The sequence below is a fragment of the Zonotrichia albicollis genome, chromosome 10 (assembly GCF_047830755.1).
Source record: "Zonotrichia albicollis isolate bZonAlb1 chromosome 10, bZonAlb1.hap1, whole genome shotgun sequence".
Classification (NCBI taxonomy): Eukaryota; Metazoa; Chordata; class Aves; order Passeriformes; family Passerellidae; genus Zonotrichia; species Zonotrichia albicollis.
Window position 1 is genome coordinate 5,434,062 of NC_133828.1, and position 20,400 is coordinate 5,454,461.

The window sequence follows — 20,400 nt, forward strand, 5'->3', positions numbered from 1 at the left end:
TATTTCAGTGTGATAGATGTGCTTCATGGAGACATATAAAAAGGGAAAATAATTTCAGGCCTAAGCAGCAAGGTCTCCTTGACCAGGGGGCAGCATGCCCTGCACTGGAGTTCAGTACAGGGAGGACTACTGGATAGAAAATTGAATTTTCTAAGTTGTTGTTCCATAAACTGAGTACCAGTCATCAGATCTCAGTGAGCTATAAAATGTCCCAACAGGAATTAGAGATTTGCCTACTTTATGTCAACACTTTTAATGTAAAAACGTGCAGAAAATAAGGTAAAGGTGTTAAAGATGTGCTGGTTAAATGTGACAGTCAGCTGCTCTGCCTTCTCACCTCTGTCAGTAATTAGGTGATTCAGCAACAAAGGATTATCATTTACAAATTAATTATTGTGGTCAGATATGCTCCTAGGACAGCTATGATTACTACTATTGATGTTAAAAGGAGGAAAAAAGAAAGGTGGCATTCAGTTACGGTTTACCAAGAACAAATACTTCAGGTTAAGGAGTGTACTGAACAATAAAGAATGCTCCAAAATCTTTTTCTCCCTTTTGTCCTTCCATCCTTTTCCAAATGGTGTTGGCTCATAACTTTGTGATACTGTAGCTATGGACTTTTTTTTTATATTGTGTGGTTGGTGATGCTAGAAATGATCAATAATCCCTCTTACTGCAATGGTTATTTTAATGCAAATTTTTGGTTATTTTTCCTGTCTCTCTTGCCAGTATATTTTGATGAAATAAAATGCTATTAATTATATGAAAGGATATTAAACACACAGCATCAGAAGATGTATATGTTATGTTCTGGTTGTTTTCTAATAACTTTTATTCCAGTAAAAGAGCCAATTTATGTTGCTTATGCAAAGAGAAGGGAAAGTTACAGTGGGGAACAATTTAATGCTGTGCAGTGGGGAATATTTTAGCTGGCAGTTTCCCAAGGGTGAACATTAATCTGAGCATCTCTCCTTCCAGTCCCTAACCAAGACATCTCAGGGGTGATTGCACTGACACTGTTTGAGGACTACATCTACTGGACAGACGGGAAAACCAAATCCCTCAGCCGTGCCCACAAAACCTCTGGCTCGGACAGGCTGTCCCTGATCAACTCGTGGCACACCATCACAGACATCCAGGTGTATCATCCCTACCGGCAGCCTGATGGTAATTATCCTGTCTCTGCTTCCCAAGCAGCACATGGAGGTATTTAACTGAGTACCATGTGCTGAGGCACTGCATGCTCATTTATCTGCAATGATTGTTTCTGTTCTGCTTCAGATTGTGGAAGTTTTCAAATTACAGTTTTTAAACATAAATCTGTGATTAATGTTTTAAGCACATCCAGTATTAAATACATCTAACAAAACCTGTTCAGTAGAGAGATAATTTATGTGTTTAAAAATAAACCCAAATACTGACTGAAAGTAAAGAAATGTTAAGTTTTATTACAGTAAAAGTTAACATTTTTTGAAAGGGGAGCAGTGTGTTATGAAAACTTTTAACCTGCTTCTTTGAAAAGTGTTAATATTGCTGAAGAATACTGCTAGACTGAGAGAATGTCAGAGAATGTGGGTGGTGTGATTGTGTCTTATCTGCTGATATCACTGTATTGGAATTGTAACTGAATGCTATTTGGCAATTGGCCTAGATAAGGTAATTTTTCTCTCATTATATTTTAAAAAAAGAGCTTTTTTATTCCTCTCATTCCTTCAGTATTGAACTTACAGCCATGGTAATAATTAATTTTTGCATACAACAGAGAATAGCTTAAAGGCAGCAGGAAGAGTTTGCCTCTGTGGTTTTTTGATTTGGGACACTGCATTGTAAAGATATTACATGGCACACAATTTTCTTCATCCATAAAGCAGATACCCCGAAGTGTGCTGAGATAAAAGGCTCTGATCTTCCTCCCTGTTCTGTCCACAGTGTCCAGACACGTGTGCACAGTGAACAATGGTGGCTGCAGCCACCTGTGCCTGCTGGCCCCTGACAAGCTGCACTCGTGTGCCTGCCCCACCAACTTCTACCTGGCCGCGGACAACAGGACGTGTCTGTCCAACTGCACTGCCAGCCAGGTATGGGCTGCAGGATTGGCTTCCACTGCTCCTGCTGGGCAACAGGGAGTGCTGCCTTCAACAGGGAATGGAGAGCTTCAAAAGGAGCCCAACACTCAGGGGAGCGCTTGGGGCATTGTGAGATTGGAATCTTGCGGTGGTCTCCCTGCTCGGCTTAGCAGGGAGGAGCTGGCAAATGGAAGAGGAATTGGAGTGATGGATGCAGCCTGGAAAATTAAAACTTTAATAACAAAAATGACAAACAGGGTGCAGGGTACAGAAGCTGGGTCCAAAGACCCCTTGGGAAGGGAAAATGCAGCTGGTTATAGGGGCACAAGGTCCAGTGAGGAAGGTGAGCACAGAACATCACCTTAAAAGAAAAAAGTCCTGAACCAACAGAGAGGGAGAACTGGAAACCTGACCAAATATAGGATGGTTCTATTAGCATACCACTATCTCCAGTGAGCCCACTCTACCCACCTGGTCAGGTGTCCCCTCCCCTCAGTGCCCTGCCTGCCATGGTTTGTGGCCAAAGCCCTCTGCAAATGCATCTAAGGCAGGAATCCCAGCTGGACAAGATTCCACAGAGCATTTCACCTCCAAGGCTATTAGTAGGAAACACTTGCAAATGTTTTTTTCTTCAGAGAATACAGGACTTGTTCACTTTCAAATGTTGGTGTTCCTGTCAGTCACCAGAACAAATACAACTGCTAAACCCGTAAAAATAGCCTTGAAAAACCATTTGTCTGAAATATCAAAATGCAAAGTGTGTGTAACAGTGATTTGGGATACATGAATGAATTTTGCATTAAAAAAAGGAAACAAGCTCACTCCAGTTAGAAAGATGAAAAATGGAAAATGGTAGACTTGTGTTAGAAACAATCCAATAGGTAAAACAGAAAAAAATTATCAATTAAAACATTAATCTGTATTCCCTGTTACTTAAAATAAAGACTCTTGAACACCAAAATTCTATCCATTTAAGACCTGAATGATCTTGATCCCTGATTTTGCAGGGTTTTGTCTCTGCAGTTTAAAAAGGAATGCAAGTGTCTTCATAACAACATCTCAGAGTTAGTGCCTACTTCCTGGAAATAACTTCCTGATGCTGTTTTGACAGCCTGAAATCCCTTGTGGTGAGCAGAACAAGTAGAGAACACAAGGAATGGCAATTGTCTGAGTTTCTATTTGTCTCCTGCCTTTGGCATCCTCCTGCTGACCCCTGTGAGCTGCAGATCTGTGTGGGGCAGTAACAGCTGCCTTTCAGCCCAGCCTGTAACACAGCAAGTCCCTCAAGGTGCTACAGGAATGATGTAGCTCCAGCTATGGGTTCTATATCATTAATGCCTTTGAAACTCTAATTTTTTCTGGCAGAAAAGATAAACTGAGCTACGGCACCAATTTTAATATACCATTTAATTATAGCTTTATTCAATAATCAACGATTTTTAAAATGTGAAAAAAGCTGCCCAGAGACAGAAAATGAAATGTCTTGCCCTTCTAAAAATATTGGTTTCTTTCCTTTCTGTGTTCATAGTGACACGAGGTAGGAAAACTAACATTTCTTAAAAGCTGACTGATAATCTACCCAGATTTTTCTCCCTGACATGAGCCACATAATGGACTCAGTTTTTAGGTTTAACCCTAGAAAATTACATCAGTTTGTACCATTTGTTTTGTTTGCATTCCTCTTTCAGTCAGAACAAACAATCACCTGAGTTGAGAGTAAATGCACAGCCTTCTTACAAAGGATTTTTCAGTTTTTTCTACAGATGTTTTATCCTTTTGAAGGTCTGAAAGGCTTTACATTTGGTTTGTTCATTTAATTCAAACAATGTAAGCAATACTGTACACAACACCACACATTAAGGCTCCTTTCTGTAACTGTGGGTGTTTGGGTTTATCTGGAAAAATGATGTTGTCTGCTTCAACAGTCTATAAAAGCAGAATTGAAGTGTTTGCTTTGAATAAGACCTTCAAGAATGAAATCACAGAATGCAGCAAAATCTAATGAACAGTTTGTGTAGGGGCATTGTAAGCCGGTGTAGCACAGTCATCGAAACTACAGTGATTTTTATCACTTTGGCAACCTCAGTGCCAAACATCTCCAAATAAAAAAACCCCAAAATTTAAAATACAAGTTTTGTAAAATTATCAGCCAGAAAATCATTGATGCATCAACACATCAAGCTGCTGATTTCCGGAAAAAAACACTCCACAACTTGTAAAAGTTGCAAAGTTAGTATGATTAATTTTAGTGTTGGGCTCATGTGGGATAGCTTCCTTTAAAGGACATGTGAACCTCCAGAAGTTCCTGAGTCTATTTTATCCCTCTAACTTGCTGCACATCCATGTGTATTAAACTGTTTTATCAGTTTTTATGAGCCTGCACAGTTATTCAGTCATGTAGCTGTAATGTGGCGCTTGTAACCCAGATTCAGCTTTTCTGTCTGCGGTGGCCCCAAGGTCAGCGGGGCCCCTCTTTATCTCTCTTCATGTTGGATGCTTGCAATCTCCATTGTTTTCTCAGAAGAGAATTTCTTTTTTTTTCTCTTTTGCAAGTTAACAGAATGAGCAAGTTTAAACTAATCTAAAATTGGTTTCTACCTTAAGTTAAATTTCGAAGCCCCTGCCTCACAGCGGAGCTGATTTTCATAAACTGCGCCATTGCTGCTTACAAATAAATAAATAAACGAATGAATAAACGCCAACACAAAATCTTTTATTCCTGCTGGCCTTTCCTCTCGGCAGTTCCGTTGCAAAACCGACAAGTGCATCCCGTTCTGGTGGAAGTGTGACACAGTGGATGACTGCGGGGACGGCTCTGACGAGCCCGCCGAGTGCCGTGAGTGCGCGCTGCTCCGGGGCTGCCTCTGCCACCAGGGCCCACACCAAACACAACGCTTATTTATAAAGTCTAGGAAGAGGATTTTTGTGGGCAATTCAGTTTGCAGCACTACCTTATGTTCCTTGGTCTTTAGGTCTTTTAAGATCTTTGGAAAATCAGACGTATTTTTCGTCTTTCAAACCTTTACTTCGTCCCAGTTATGTTTTCGCTAAAGATTTTAATTTTGAATTGTGGAATTCTTTGCATGAGCACAAAGTTCTGACGGGTTAACTTGGGGTTTTTTTCTGTGTAATAAAAATGAGGGACTCTAATCTCATTTGTTTGTGTTTTGTTGCAATTGTTGGCATTTAGATAGACATTATTCTCCACTGCAGTTTTCTGAGCAATAACAATGTTCTCTCCTTGCCTTCCTTCCTTAAGTTTATACTTGAAAAAAATGCTCTGTGTGTTCTTCAATCTTCTGGTTAATTAACAGTTAATTTGATGTTTTTTGGATTGAAATCCCTCACCCCTATTTCTACAATTTTATAATTAGTTCTCTTCTCCTGCTCTGAAGCAGATTTTACTATATGTAATCATTCTACATAAGTTTTTATTTTAAGCTACTCCATGCTTATGTATAATATTACTATAGAGGTACATAATTGCTCATTATTTCTAATGACAGTGGCTGGAGAAGGAACAATTCCTTTCTTGGGAAATAGAATTAAAATGGGATATGGAGTTTCTTAAAAGCAGACTTTAACTCAAGAATTTAGATCCAAAATGACAGGTCTCTGTTGAGCCTTTGGTAAGCTTCAACCTGCAGAGGGTTTTCACTCTGTGTCATTAGTACTATAACTAGAGCTGCACAAATTAAAGATATCAGACTTTGAAATTTGTCTTTCAATCATATGTGTACTCTTTAATTACTAATATATACTCAGATTGAGATTATACAGGAAATACAAGTTTATAGGTATTTTTGATTAGTCCACTGGGTAAGAACAGCAATAGTGAGCTTTAACTATTGCTCTGGTAGTATTCATAAGCAGTTTTGTCTTTTCCCAGCTGAATTCAGATGTCAGCCAGGACGTTTCCAGTGTGGAACTGGGCTTTGTGCTCTTCCAGCCTTTATCTGTGATGGAGAGAACGACTGTGGGGACAATTCTGATGAACTGAACTGTGGTAGGTGCTTGCATGCACTGTAGGCTTAAATGTCATGTTTCACATGCTGTTAAACAATATTTTTCTTCATTTACCTTTGGAATTTTGAATCTTTTCAACTTTTAATCATTTTAACTTGTACTTTTTCTTTTCCTTGAATTTACAGACACACACGTGTGTCTGTCGGGGCAGTTCAAGTGCACAAAGAACCAGAAGTGTATCCCAATAAACCTGAGATGCAATGGCCAGGATGACTGTGGTGATGAAGAAGATGAAAGAGACTGTCGTAAGTTATGCTTAAAGAATTCTGCTCTGCAGCTGGTTTTAAACAGGGAGCTGGAGTAAAACACTGTAAATGTCCTCTAAAACAATTTGAGAACGTGCAAACAGTTAATTCACAGGACTGGTGAGCAATACTTCAAATACTAAAGAGCAAACTAAAATGCCACTTATTAACTCCAAATTTAAAGTCATTGCAAAGAAGAGAGGGGTAAAAACAATTTCAGGCATTTAATTGGGTTTTTGACTGAGGTTGAAACATGTATTTTACTCTGAACCACCTCATAAGTGACTCATCTTCCTGAGGCTTTCATCTGCCATGCCTTGCAGCAATACATTTCAATGGAAAAAGATGTTTTTCAGACTCTTTTGTTTGAAAAGCTGTAGATCCAAAGCTCCTTCTAAATTCATGTTCTTTCATTGATTATTTTTACCTTTTCTGTTCCTCTTTCTCTGGGGATTTCATTAATTTATCTAGGTAACTGGATTTCCATTTGCTCAGCTTTTAGTGCAACTTACTTTCCTCACATTTATTTTCACTTTACATTTTTCAGGTATAAGTGGAGAAAATATTTTTAGATTTATACTGGAGATTTGTTGAATAAGTTTGTGTCTGATCATTTTGTAACAAAGATGATGGGGCTGCCTTGAAATGTAGCTTCATTGTTTTACTGATTTCACTGCTCAGATCTGCTGCTGATCTGAGCTGCTTGTTCTGGATCAGCTTTCTCAAGGTTGGCGTGTGCTGCATTTCTGGAAGGAGCAAATCCTTCTTCAAGGGGAGAAGGGTTGCTAAGGACAGAAAAGCTTTGTGGATGGTCATGTTTAATGGCTGTCTTCCAAACTGCTCAGGAGAGATGTAAATACAAGTTTTGCAGAAAGCTCTTTATGTTGGGTTTCTTTAAAAACTGATTAAGAGGGATCAGGGAAGCTCCTGTGAAAGATAAGGGAGATTACTTTTTTTCCCTTGGAAAGAACTGCAGCACATGGTACATGAGAGGCTCCCAAAAACCCTGAGGTGTAGCTGGCAGAAGTTAACTCAGAGCAGCAGAGTCTGCAGCTCAGGGGCTGTGAGTTCCTATTGACTTGGGCTCCTGGCACAAGACAGGTAACGGGTGAGATTCACTCTAATGTCACCAGTCTGGGATCCATAAATACTTTCTTTTTTGTTGTTGTTTTTTTTTAGCTTTGCCATTGTTCTGTTTTGCTTACCAGGTGACTTTTTCAAAGTCACATTTTATACAGAAGGCATTTCAAATGTGCAATGAAGGTCATTGAGCTGGTGTTTCTTGTGAAGCACTGTGAAACCCCCTGGTGATGTGTCCTAGCTGAGGATCAGAATTATTTCTTGTGGTACAGTTAGGAACATACCCAAGTCTATGGAAATGTGACAGTAAAAGAAATAATACACCAACTTTTAGCAAACCTAAAATTTTTCATCTTGACAAATCCAAGAAGCAAGAATGGTAATATCAGGGAGCAAATTGCTTTTCAACAGGGGTAGGAAAGTTTTTAAAGACACTACGGAATTCCTTAGGTGAAGGTGGGACATACATTCATGTGGGAAAACCTTATCAAACATTTCCTGTTTTTCCCCTATGGTCAATTCAGTTTAAAATTATTTGGAGTACATATCTCTAAAGAACATCTAAAATCACATATGTGCTCTGAGGATGTTTTGTTTTTAAATGGTTGTTCTAAGGTTAATGCAGCTAAACTCTAATTTAGACCATCCTTAAAGCTTAGACTGAAAGCTCAGCTGCAACTTTGCATCTTTTTCTTGCTGCAGGATTAATTTAAAAATTGTTCGAAACTGATAAAGTGAAATATTTGTTAAACTTTTCTCAACACTTGCCCAATTTAACAGAGTACAGAATTTCACAAAAATCATGCATAATTTTGATTCTGTTTTTGATCAAAGCATCCAGACCTGCCTTAGTCTTATAAACTGACTCTCAGAATTTATAACTGGCACTTTAGAAGGGTAAGGTAAAAACTTGTCTGATTTTTGCTAAAGTGGTTTGATTCTATCAATGGTAAGTCTATTTGCTGTTAAAAGAATATCACAATAGACACTTTGTTCATTATATTTGTTTTACCTTAATGCTTATATGAAATAATATATAAGAAAATGACAAAGCTATAAACAGTATAAATCTGAATGTTTTTCTTACAGATATTATATAAATTATACTAGAGACACCCAATTTCTAAATCTTGAATCCTTAATTTTTTTTTCCTTTAAAACACATATTTTAAATATTAGCAGAAATTTCTAATTTTATCTGGAATTCTTTTATTTAAAGCTGAAAACAGTTGTTCTCCAGACCACTTCCAGTGTAAAACAACCAAACACTGCATTTCCAAGCTGTGGGTGTGTGATGAAGACCCAGACTGTGCAGATGGGTCGGATGAAGCAAACTGTGGTGAGTATGCCAGCGGTTCTGCATCTGATGCTGTGGCTTGAAATTGCTTTAGCAAAAGGAAATAATCATCCCACGTTTTATATCCTCTTCCAGTGTTTGATAATACTTATCTGAAACCTCTCTGGCTCATCCAGTTCTTACTGAATGACAATCTTTGTATGAGTAGTTCATAAAATTCCTATTGTATCATTCTTTATTGGCAGGAGCTGCAAATGAGGCTCTCATTTGGCATTTAGAGTCATAGAAGTGGCACAGAATGTAATGTCTGTCATAGGATACAGTGATATTCTTTATTTTTCTCACAGTTTTATCCAGTTGTTATTAGTTCTGCCTGAATTTAATTGCTGCTGAAGTTCATAAATAGTGAAAATACAATAATTTGCAAACCCTGGTAGTTAAGATTGATGGTATAGAAAGGTTATAGAGCAGTTTCTAACTTGAAGTGGCTCTGTCAGCTTCAGGGAGTTATGAGTCAGCTCTTATTGTTGTAATTAGAGAAAATAATAAATATGAATGTTCTGCCTGGGAAATGGATTGCAGACAATCAGAGACAGAATAAGTGGATCAGTCCTGCTGGCAAATCCCTGAAGATGGGTGTCAGTGCAAGACACACACCAACCATGTGCAGAAACACTTGTGAAACTTCCAGGACTGGTCTATAAAGGAAAACACAGAAAAATGGTCTGAGGTGGAGGAGAACAAGACAAATATGGAACATTTAAAGCTCTCACCATTATTCATCCATGCATCAGTGAATGGTTTGATGAAACACCTGCGTCTGGACGGGTTTATCTCTGGGACAACAGAGTAACAAAACTACAGGCTACAGTCAAGGACAAAGCACTGAGCCCCTTTTCCATGGATGTGTTTCAAATAATTGACACATGAGCATGTATTAAAAATACTCAAGGTGGAAAATATGCCTGGGAAAATTAACTTTCTCAACACTGAAAATCCAAGACCATCGTTTGAATTGCAGGATGGGGAAAATAATTACTCCTGTCAACTGGTGAGAAGTTTACAGTGCAAGGAATCATTTGTCTTGAAGGAACAGTGAATGCAAAGGAGATGAAGCTTCACCTCCACTGCTGTTACTGAAGCAGCCCTGCACTGCTCACTTTCTGATCCACGTCACAGCTGCTTTCTCCTCCACCATTCCACATCACCTGGATCTCCAACATTTTGTGGCTTTCCAATTGGGACAGCATTCCAAGCTTCTAAACTGTGGATTCACATTTTGGCCAACCTGTGCACACCCAACTGATGTGGCACAAATGGTCGTAAATTTCATCAAGTATTTTCATTCATCTTCTAGTCACAATTAATTTTTTTTAAGAGAAAAAGACATAATACTGATAGTAAATAAGAAAAATTGTGTTTAGAATTAAGTACTTCACTCTGAGCCATAATTTTACAGTAGACAGAATAAAAATAATTCAAATTACTAAAAAGTATAGAGAAACAATGCATGCAATCCCAAGCTCAAAAGGTTCTTTAAATCACAAAATATCCAGCTGGTGGTGTTGGTTCATATCTGAGACTTGACATTTGTCCTGTCTCTGGCAGGAATATGTGAGCAAAGCAGGCCCATCCTGGAATCTCCTTGGGATACCATTCCCTCCTCTAACTGGAGAATCCGAGACATTGTCAGTCAAATACGTCTCTGTTTACAATAATTCATCATAGATTTCACTTCTTCTGCCTTTGTAAAGTTTTCACAACATGCTGCAGTGAGGTGTCCCCCAGTTTAGCCACACATTCCCCTGAAAAAACACCCACATCTTTATTTTTAATCTCCTGGCTGCATACACTGCTCTTGTTTTTTGTGTTGGAGGAGACAAAAATTTATCCATAGTCACAATTTCTGTGCCAAACACGGTTGAGTACACATGGAACAGCTAAGCCTTGACAAGAACAGGGTGTGTTTAATCACATTTTGAAGTTTTCCGTATTTTTTTAGCATTTGAAATATGGTTAAATGACCTTACAATGGCAGTAGTTTCAACACAATTTGTTCTTCTGCATTTTCTTTTTCAAGTTAAAGATTGTTATTTTTATGTACAAAGTTTGATAGAATTAAATTCTATGAAGTATATGAATGACTATAAAAAGCATCTACATATGTTGATGTAACACTAATTTGTTATTGTTTGGAGTTCATTTCTAAAATGTCTGCAATGCAAAACTTGTGTACAGGAATCTCTTTTTGCTTGAGTGCTGCCTGGCCATATGTATTTTGCTTAGTCAACTTCTGCTGCTGTGGGTTATTGGAGATATTACACTGAGCACATTACCAGAAGCAGTGGAAATGTATTGTTTTTTCTGTGGTTGCTTTCCAACTCAGGCAGTTGAGGCAGAATCAGGAAATGTGGGTTCCTTTAGGAGTGTCTGGCGCTTCTCAGAGAAAAAGAGATAGAGTTAATTGGTTCTAACTGTCCAGGCAATTAAAGAAAACCATTAGATTATGCTAGTCCTTGCTCACACTTTGATATTTTGCATCAAAAAGAACCAGTTTGAGTTAGAATCTTTACTGGAAGTATTTTAGTAAATATGGGATGGATTTCAGGTTTGAAACTTTTTCCTTTGCAGAGCTACAGAATGAAAATACAATGTCATGAGTTTGGCAGGAATATTTTTATGTTTTGTAATGTTAAATATTTTTAATTGTTTGGCAGTGCAAGAATTTGAAATAATCATGATCAAAGTACCACAAATTGTAATATTGAAAAATATCATGGAAAAAACCATACTTTGGGAGAAAACTTATTGCAAGTGTGACATTGGCAGAGAGCAAGGAGCAAACACAAAAGGCAGAGTTTCAGTCACCAGAATTTTGAGTGCACACATCTGAGCTGCAACACCAATCTTGGTACTCAAATGTGGTTTTATCGGTCTGGTTCCAGAGCCACACCTAAAACAACAGAGAAAATAAAAATTAAAAAAACAAAAACAAAAAAATGAAAAATATAGCAAAAAAAAAAGAAAAAAAAAAAAAAGAAATTTGGCCTCTAGCATCAAATCAGCAATTCTGATTTGTGGTTGAGCAGCAGAAGAATCAGGAGATTGGAGCTGCTCTTTGTCAGTCATCAGCAGCCCTGGGCTCGCCCTGAGAGCAGAGTGAAGCTGCTCTGACATGTTTTGACTTTGCCTAACATAAATTTAAACATTTTCTAGTGCAAAATCACAGTGACATGTAATTTTAAATATGTCATTGAGGCTTTTACAAAGCAAACTTTTTTTTTTTCCTCCCCCAATGAAAATGTCACTGATAACTTTTTAATTTACTTCGTTTCATCTCAGTCCTTAGAAGCTGAACAAATTATTCAAGAGTTGCTCACAGAAAGCACAGAGGCAGCTCCTTCCTGCTGGAGGAGTTCAGGGTGTTCATGTATCTCTCTAAGAGGCTTCCAATGTTCCTCTGTAAATAGAAAAGCTCATTGAAAATACAGAACCTGAAATAAATTTCCCTCAGTTCTGCACTATAGGCTTTGTAATGCTTTACCTCGTATGAGTAACATCCAATCCAGTCCATCAGTAGGTAGAAATTTAAATCAAAGTGCAAAATTTTCTGTTCTAAATTATCATGTGCAAAAATAGCTTTTGAGAAATACATATTTAGTACAATTTTCAAATCAATATTCCAGTGGTTTACTGTGACCTGATCTTTTTTAGGGCAATCTTACAGATAAATTCAAGGAAAAGTTAATTCAGTCCTTGAGATTCAGTGCACTAATACCCTCTCTTGTGACCCCTTCTAAATTTCATATTTTTAAACTTTATATGACTATTTATACACTGTATATTTTAATTTCATCAAATTTAAGATTAAGGTGGAAATGTATAAATAGAAATTTAAAGAATGTTATGAGAAATAAATTATTCCTGAAAGTAACACTTCCAATATTATGGTTGCTCATCCTTTAATTATTTCCAGTAACATTATCATGCATTTAGTGGGAGTCTTTCCCATTTTGACTCTTTGTTTGCAATGCTGTAAATATTATTCACCTCTATTACAGATAAAAAAACTTGTGGACCTCACGAGTTCCAGTGCAAAAACAACAACTGCATTCCAGATCACTGGAGATGTGACAGCCAGAATGATTGTGGAGATAATTCTGATGAAGAAAACTGTAGTAAGTAACTTTTACCTTAGTCCGTGTTAGAACAGAGTCAGGTTGGCAACGTGCAAGAGGAAAATTTTGAATTTTGATAAAAACAAGATGTGTATTTTCCTTCAACACTCTCTGATCTGCTGAAAATCTGCTGGCCACAATTGAAAATGTCCAAAAATGTCCCTTGCTGTAATTCCTCAATTCTGTTCACTCTTATAAAGAGCTGTACCAGCTATGAAAAGATGCCTGGCCTCCAGCTTCTCAATAATCTGGTGAATTGAAAATAAATATTACAATTAGTTTACTTTTCTCAGTTAGTTATGTATCAAATTTCTTATCTTTAAAGAAGAATCATAAACACTGTTCAGAAGTGAAGTGATAAGCATTTTTTAACAAGGAATTTTGATCAAACACTATCTGCTTGTTATATTCATTATATTCTTGAGATGATTTGCCTTGTTTCATATTGAGAAGTCAATTTCTCTAGTATTTAATTGCATTGAGAAGTAGATGTGGTTATTCAAAGTAGCTCAGTTACCCAGTTCTCTCCTACCCATGAGGAACCCGAAGGCCTAATAAATCTCTGTAATACCACTTTCAGAGAGTTAATTTCCATCTGGGTCTCAGGAAGAAATGAAAAATTTGTAATGATTTTATCTAATAATTATGGTCTTTATAAAATATTTCAAGAGGGACATTCCCTAACTTGTTCTGAAGTGCCTTGCTCTGTTTTTTTTTTCCTTTTTACTCAGAAATGCATAGATTTAATATCTTTTTCTTGCACATAATCTTGAATACACATTCCTGATTGTATACCATGAGTGTATATTTTGTATCTTCAAGGTGATGAGCTAGAAAGATTAATAAATTAGGCATTTTAATGCTGAGTGGATGCTGCTGCCCCTTTCTCCAGTTCAAGATGTTGTGTCCAGAGGTAGAGAGTGTCTCATTCAGCTTGGGAGGTTAAAGTGGATTTCTCTGCCCGGTAATTGCTCCCTGCACTTGAAAATATTGTGAGTTTTATTACTGCAAGCAGCAGTGCTGTGGTACATAAAAAAAGGAAAATGTTGTGTGGCTCAGAAATCACTCAGAGCCTTTTGTTGTTGAACCCCAGGGAGGTTGGCACACAAAAGCTTTCTTAGCTTTGTGGGAGATTTTCCTTAGGAATTGATTATTAGTGTCAGTTTTCTGTACTACAAGTAGCAAGAAATTATTTTATGTTTTTATTCTCATGTAGAAATCAAATAGAGAGTGATAGTTTTGCTGTGGGAGTGTAAATCTACAGGACTGGGCAGTCTGTTGAAAATTTGGAAAAGAAAACCAAAACAGAAACTTCCACAAAATGTTATTGCTGTTTGAAAAATAAATGTTAAGTATCATATTTGGAATTAGCCATGTGTATCACCCAGCAGTAATAATTCTCTTCCTTAAAGATTAGATCATCATACTAGAAGGTGATATTCAAAAGTTCAAATAATGTGAGAGAAATAATCTGAACTTTTTAAGAAAAAGAAAAATTATTTAGTTAGCCAGATTTTTATCCATATTAATAACTAAGTTATGCATTCAGTTCTTTGTTGTTTTCTCGACTTGAAGATAAAAAAAATTGTAATTAATTGTAATGGATGGAATTAGAGAGTTGAGGGTACCCAGATATAGAAGGTGAATTAAACTAAATGGTGTTAGGGTTTTTTAAAATTTGCTTTTGCTTGTCAAATGCATACTTAAATTCTAGCTATAGATTCTCCTGTTTAAATTAAATACAGTAGGCTGGCACAGTTTTAAAATCCAAAATCTTGGAAGCACAGGGACAGTACATAACACTGTTCAGCTATTTGAAATAGTTGTATAAAATTTTTATGTACCATCAAGCCACTTACAGAATAAAGTGTAATGAAACAAATATATATGAAATTAGAACTTCAAAAGCATTTGGCAAAATAAGTTGCATTGCACAGTGAGGTAAATTGTTCACGGCATCCATGAATATAATATACAAAAGGCTGTCAAGGAACTGTATCAGAAAATGAGTTGTTTCTCAAGAATGAGGAATGACTTCACTGAATTATAGAAATTCAGCTCAAGCATTTACACTTTTCTCTATAGTTTCTTCACATGCAAGAAATTCACTCTTCGGGTCGTAACATAATGAAGTCTTAATGGGGCACAATGATACAGCACTAATAATTTTTCACACCCATTCAGTTATTTTTTTAAACATGTAATGAGCAGGTGGTGTTTGACCCAAATTCCTTGTTAACAAATGCTTATCACTATAACTTTGAACAGTGTTTGGGATTCTTTTTCAGCGGTAAGAAATCTGATACGTAACTAACTGATAAACTAATTGTAATATTTCTTTTTAATTCAGATTTTTAAGCAGTTGGAGGTCAGGCATTTTTTCATAGCTGATACAGCTCCTTATAGGAGCTTTTGTCATTATTTATCTTACAGTCTATTGTTTTTAACTATATTTGGACACTGTGAAATAAGAGTTTTTACCTTGGATATTGGTACATGATGAGTCCACAATAAGAAATGTAGAATACATTTTTAACTCCTATGATGTAATATCTGTCTGGAGGCAGAATTTGCTTTCAGAGTTTATTTGTATTTTTGAAACCAAATTACCACAAAAATAGGGTTTCCTCTTTAAGGAAACTCCAAAAAAGGAAAATTCCGTAGGAAGTAATCTTATTCTATCTATCTAACCTAAAAAGAAAGCACCAGTATTTTTTTTTTATTTAATGTGATTAAAGAAAATGTAAGGTACTGTAACCATTGAAGCAAAGCAAACACAGTAATGTTGTATCAAGGCATGAATTCAATCAGTGTGAAAATATTTGTGCTGCTACAAGTTCTTCCTAATGCTCTTTTGTTGCTTCTACAAGTTGCCAAGAAAACAAATCAGTTAATTTTGTCCTGGGATAAGTTTATATCCCAAATGCTTTTTTTGGGAAGGAGTTTCAGTGTTTTGGTAAAGCAGAAGCTAAAGACTGCTGTCCTTCATGGATTATAGAGAAGTCCATTAAAGCTTGTTCCTTTAATACTGTTTTGTATTAATAATTATTCCTTTCTAACAATCTGAGCACTGATGGAAAAGTACTTTTCTGTGTTCATATGTAAATCACAGAGCTGGATCCCAGCAGCAGAAGAAATATTTCTTGCAAACAGAGAATTGAGTACTTAGCTCTTTGTGTACATTTTTTTCCAGTATCAAATCTCTGCTTATAAATAATTTATTAGCAGTATAGCAAAAGTATTTGCTTGTATTTTTCCAATCACTATAGAAACATGATAAATGGGGGTTTTTTTGCTTGTGAATTACTTTCCCCACAAATTATTTCCTTTATATATTTTATCATATTGTGAAATTCTCCTTCTTGGCTTGTTGAAAGCAAAAAGAATCAAATGTCAAGGATTTGCTAGAGCTTACACTTTGAAAAAAAATTTGACTGTGCATATAATCTGCGTCCACAGAAATACCAACCTTTAAATTGCTGAAATATAACATTTCTGCAGAACTGATGCGATTGCTCTAGATGTGCTTTAAAAATCACTTTCCTACAACTTCAAAATTAAAACTCATTCCTACCTGAAAAATGAAATTTCTCTTAAAAAATTTCAAACAGAGTCATTTTGAGGGTTTTTTTATGAAGTAAAGAGTGGAAAAAAGGCAGCGGAAAAGTTAAGTAAAACTGTTCCATTCCTGGAACTGGTTTTGATTTTTATAAATCCTGGGGGAAAAATAAACCGAAAAACCAAAACCAAAAAACAGAGCACCTGAAGCTGAGTTTGTTGCATCCATGTAACTTGTGTGTAGTGTATTCTCATGCTGGTATTTACCAAATTTTTATCAGTTTGGGTCCTCTACTTTTGAGTTTGCTTTTCTTTATCACCGTGGCACATTTTACAAAAGCATTCATGCTTGCACCTTCCATAATTCACTAAAGGACCCTTCAACATTTCTCAGTTTATTGCTGTCCATTCCTGCCGTCTGCTCTGTCTCTTCTCTTTCTTTTTTGCCCCTGTCTTCCTTTGGTTCAGTCACTGGAATTTGTTGTTCCCCATCTCTCTGCTGAAAAGGTTTTGCTAATTAATCCCTATTCTTCATTTTACATCATTTACATAATGCATTGTTTCCTGTGGTGGAAATAATCCCACAAATAATCCTTTTTTTGCCTTTTAAGTCCTTTTTTTCCCCAAGCCCTCTGAGTGGCAGATCTAAATTGCATATAGAGATTTGTTTAACTTCTCCTAAATTCCCAATACCTCTCTACCTTTATTTATTCTAATACTCCAGCATCCAAAACATGTCTTTTGGAGTAGTTCTCATTCTCAGGAGGACAGCACATGGTGTTCTCCTGTGGGGCTCTTCCCCAGAGGTTCCCCTTGCCAATGTTTCTAAGTCAGCAGTAGCAAAAAAAAAAAATATTTTATTTGAAACACCACATTTTGTGTTCCCTTTGCCATTCCCCTGAATGCTGAGCACAGGGGAAGCTGACTCTTGGCACACACACACTAAAAATTATGTGATAAATGATGTGATGCTGTGTGATGGAAAGTCAGAAACCTGCTTAGTGCTAATTACATTGGATATTGACATGAAAAATGTATTTCTGGTCTCTGGTGCACATCTCACAAACCCTGTAATGACGTACATGTGTTGAAATTCATAAAGTATATATACTCAACATCATGTTATTGCAAAGAAATCTGGTAGAACACAAATGTATGAAAGCAATGAAAGTATTTTCATTACTGTCTTACGATATGTAAATGAAATTTAGTTAAAAGACGTTGTGGAATAAAATGCCACAAAAAAACCACTGCTTATCAATTGGAAGCTAATTGTTTTGAGTTTTTAATATTTATTCTTTGTGGGAGTATTTATATTTATTTATATCTATTGATTGGGGGATTGATATTTATTTATATTGATTGATTTAAAGGAAATGCTAGTAAACCTACTGTTTTTTCTTTCTTTCTTCAGAGCCTCAAACATGCACTTTGAAAGACTTTCCTTGTGCAAATGGAGATTGTGTTTCAGCAAGATTCTGGTGTGATGGAGACTATGACTGTGCAGATGGCTCAGATGAGGTAGGCATCATCCAGAAAAAGGATTTCTTTAGGGAATTTGTAGTTTTAAATTGCTGGAGAATAGATTCCTGCACAGAGATTTTCTAAAAGGCAGCAGTGGGAACTTTGCACATGAATCCCTGTATGCAAATATAATTACTAAATTAAAACCAAACCTCTTGATGTAATTATTCTAAAAAGAGAACATACAAATAAATCAAATAAAGTTGAAGAGTATTCTACTTTTTCTTGTCCCAGCAGTGATCTTAACCTCTTCCCATCATATAAATACTTTTTGTCCTGACTGGGAAACCATTCTTTTTACGCACAGCACTGGTTTGGTTTGAGAGATTTTTTTGAGGTAAGAGTGAAGACTGTTGTGTATCAGAAGCTCACTGGATAATAATTTACTGATTTTCTCTTCTTTTTTCTTTTTACTTTTTTTCCCTTCTCTTTTCCTGTCAATACTAGACCTCAGGTGTTTCCAGCTATTTAGAACATGTGAGCCACCATTTTGAATCATATCCACAAATATATTTCATTTCACAAGACTCTAATTACTACATATTTCATAACATGGAGGATTATGGGCTGTAACTTCTGTCACCAACTGCATATTTACCAATGTTTAATATAAACTCTTGATCTTGTTTATTGGTTGTTTCTTTGGTACCAGAGGTATTGTGAAACAGGCTGTTCTAGGGATCAGTTCCAGTGCTCCAATGGCCAGTGCATCTCAGCAAAATGGAAATGTGATGGGCACGAGGACTGCAAACTTGGGGATGATGAGAAAAATTGTGAACCAGGTATTGTTTTAAATAATTCTGAATTATAAAATGAAGCCAGGAATAAATCAGAGTGAAGGAAGAATATAAATAATAAAATCAAAATTTCTTGGGCACTAGTAGCAGTAAGGAAGTGAAAAAAACCTGAAATATTTCACCTTTTGAGTTTGCATCATTGTGTCTTTCTACTGGTGTTTTGAAAACCCTACTTATGAACAACTCTGCAGTGGGAAGTTGGTTGGGGCACAGGTATTTAATTATTTTGAATTGTAATTTGATAATAAATACTCAACATATAAAATTCTGCTTTGAAAACATCAGGAATTCTTGGCGTGTCCTGAAATGTTTTGCTTTGTGGTCTTCATTCAAAGTTTAATAGTCTCTATGCAAAGATTGTTTTCTACTAAATTATTGTTATTTTTATTTTATTTTTGCTTTCTTGAAAAATACAGTTGTTTATTTCGCAGGAACTTGCCTAATTTATTTTTTTTAAGATAGATGTAACTGATAAAAGTCTATGACAAAACTCTCCTGATTTACAGTGCAACAAAAACATTTGCCTTTATATTAAAATATCCTGCTTAATATTTATGTGTTTTAATTCTAATAGTGTATACTTTCCAGTGAGATGGTTTCCTATAAAATTTAGCTTATTCAATTATAAATTAGCTACATTTATCTAAACTCCAGGCCCATTTTAAAGAATGCAATTTTTCAAATGTGCTCATTCTATGAATACATGTATTTGTGTACTTGCCTTTGTTACCAAGGATAAGGAGAAAATAAAATGAAATTTCTAAGTGAAAAAACACAAATACTTTTTCACTATACAATTTATTTAGGATGCCACAATTCAGATTTGTTAAATACTTTATTGTAGTTTGTGAAAGTGCTTAGAGACACAAGTTGGCTCATTATTAACCAGAAGGAAACTTTAAATTAAAAATCAATTTATTCATGAATTGTCTTTTTCTTAATGCTAAAATATGTGTTTGTAACCAGCATCTCCAACCTGCTCTTCAAGTGAGTACGTGTGTGCAAGTGGAGGCTGCATTTCAGCATCCCTGAAATGCAACGGGGACTTGGACTGTGCGGATGGATCTGATGAGGTACCTGACACATTTCTGGTGACTTCTTTTTCCTGGGTTGTTTGGTTTTGGTTTGTTTTTGGGGGGGGGGGCGACGACTTTTTGTTTGGTTTGCTTTTGTTTTTGTAATCTTTTTAGGTCTCTGTGAAAAACACCAATCACTTATTTTTAAAATTTTAAAAGTTTAACAGTAATAAAATGGTTATAAAAATAGTAATACGATTAGAATAATAAAAATTTGGACAAATTGAATTAGGACAATATGAGACAGGAGAGACCAAGAGTTATGGATGTCTGGGTATCTTTTTCTGGGCAGCATGAGCCCAAAAAAGGACCCACGGTAACAAAGGATTAACCCTAAAAAGCAACAGCCTGTTGCATTTTCATACACTTCATACATGATACATAAATTCCATTCAAACACAGGATTCTGTCTGTTCATTGTCAACTTCTTCCTCTGAATCCTCACAGCACCTTCAAGGTGGGAAAAAGTTAATTTCCTCTGATAAGAGGGCAAGAAATTCTCTTTCTCTGAAAGATTAAGGTGTTCTGTGGCTGCTATCTTGCTGCGAGTCCT

The 20,400-nt window shown here is 36.2% G+C and overlaps 1 protein-coding gene across 6 annotated transcripts in view; it reads left to right on the top strand.

Moving 5' to 3' along the window:
* Positions 1-20,400, top strand: part of LRP1B (LDL receptor related protein 1B) — a 639,076-nt gene that overhangs the window by 556,991 nt on the left and 61,685 nt on the right. For 5 of the 6 annotated variants that reach the window (XM_074547868.1, XM_074547870.1, XM_074547871.1 and 2 more), the window contains exons 61-70: positions 979-1,167; positions 1,930-2,078; positions 4,809-4,902; positions 5,956-6,072; positions 6,218-6,337; positions 8,637-8,756; positions 12,776-12,892; positions 17,865-17,971; positions 18,627-18,756; positions 19,738-19,844. In XM_074547868.1, coding sequence (XP_074403969.1) covers positions 979-1,167; positions 1,930-2,078; positions 4,809-4,902; positions 5,956-6,072; positions 6,218-6,337; positions 8,637-8,756; positions 12,776-12,892; positions 17,865-17,971; positions 18,627-18,756; positions 19,738-19,844 — 1,250 coding nt within the window. The remainder of the gene's footprint in view (positions 1-978; positions 1,168-1,929; positions 2,079-4,808; positions 4,903-5,955; positions 6,073-6,217; positions 6,338-8,636; positions 8,757-12,775; positions 12,893-17,864; positions 17,972-18,626; positions 18,757-19,737; positions 19,845-20,400) is intronic. The other variant, XM_074547872.1, reaches the window with a different exon arrangement.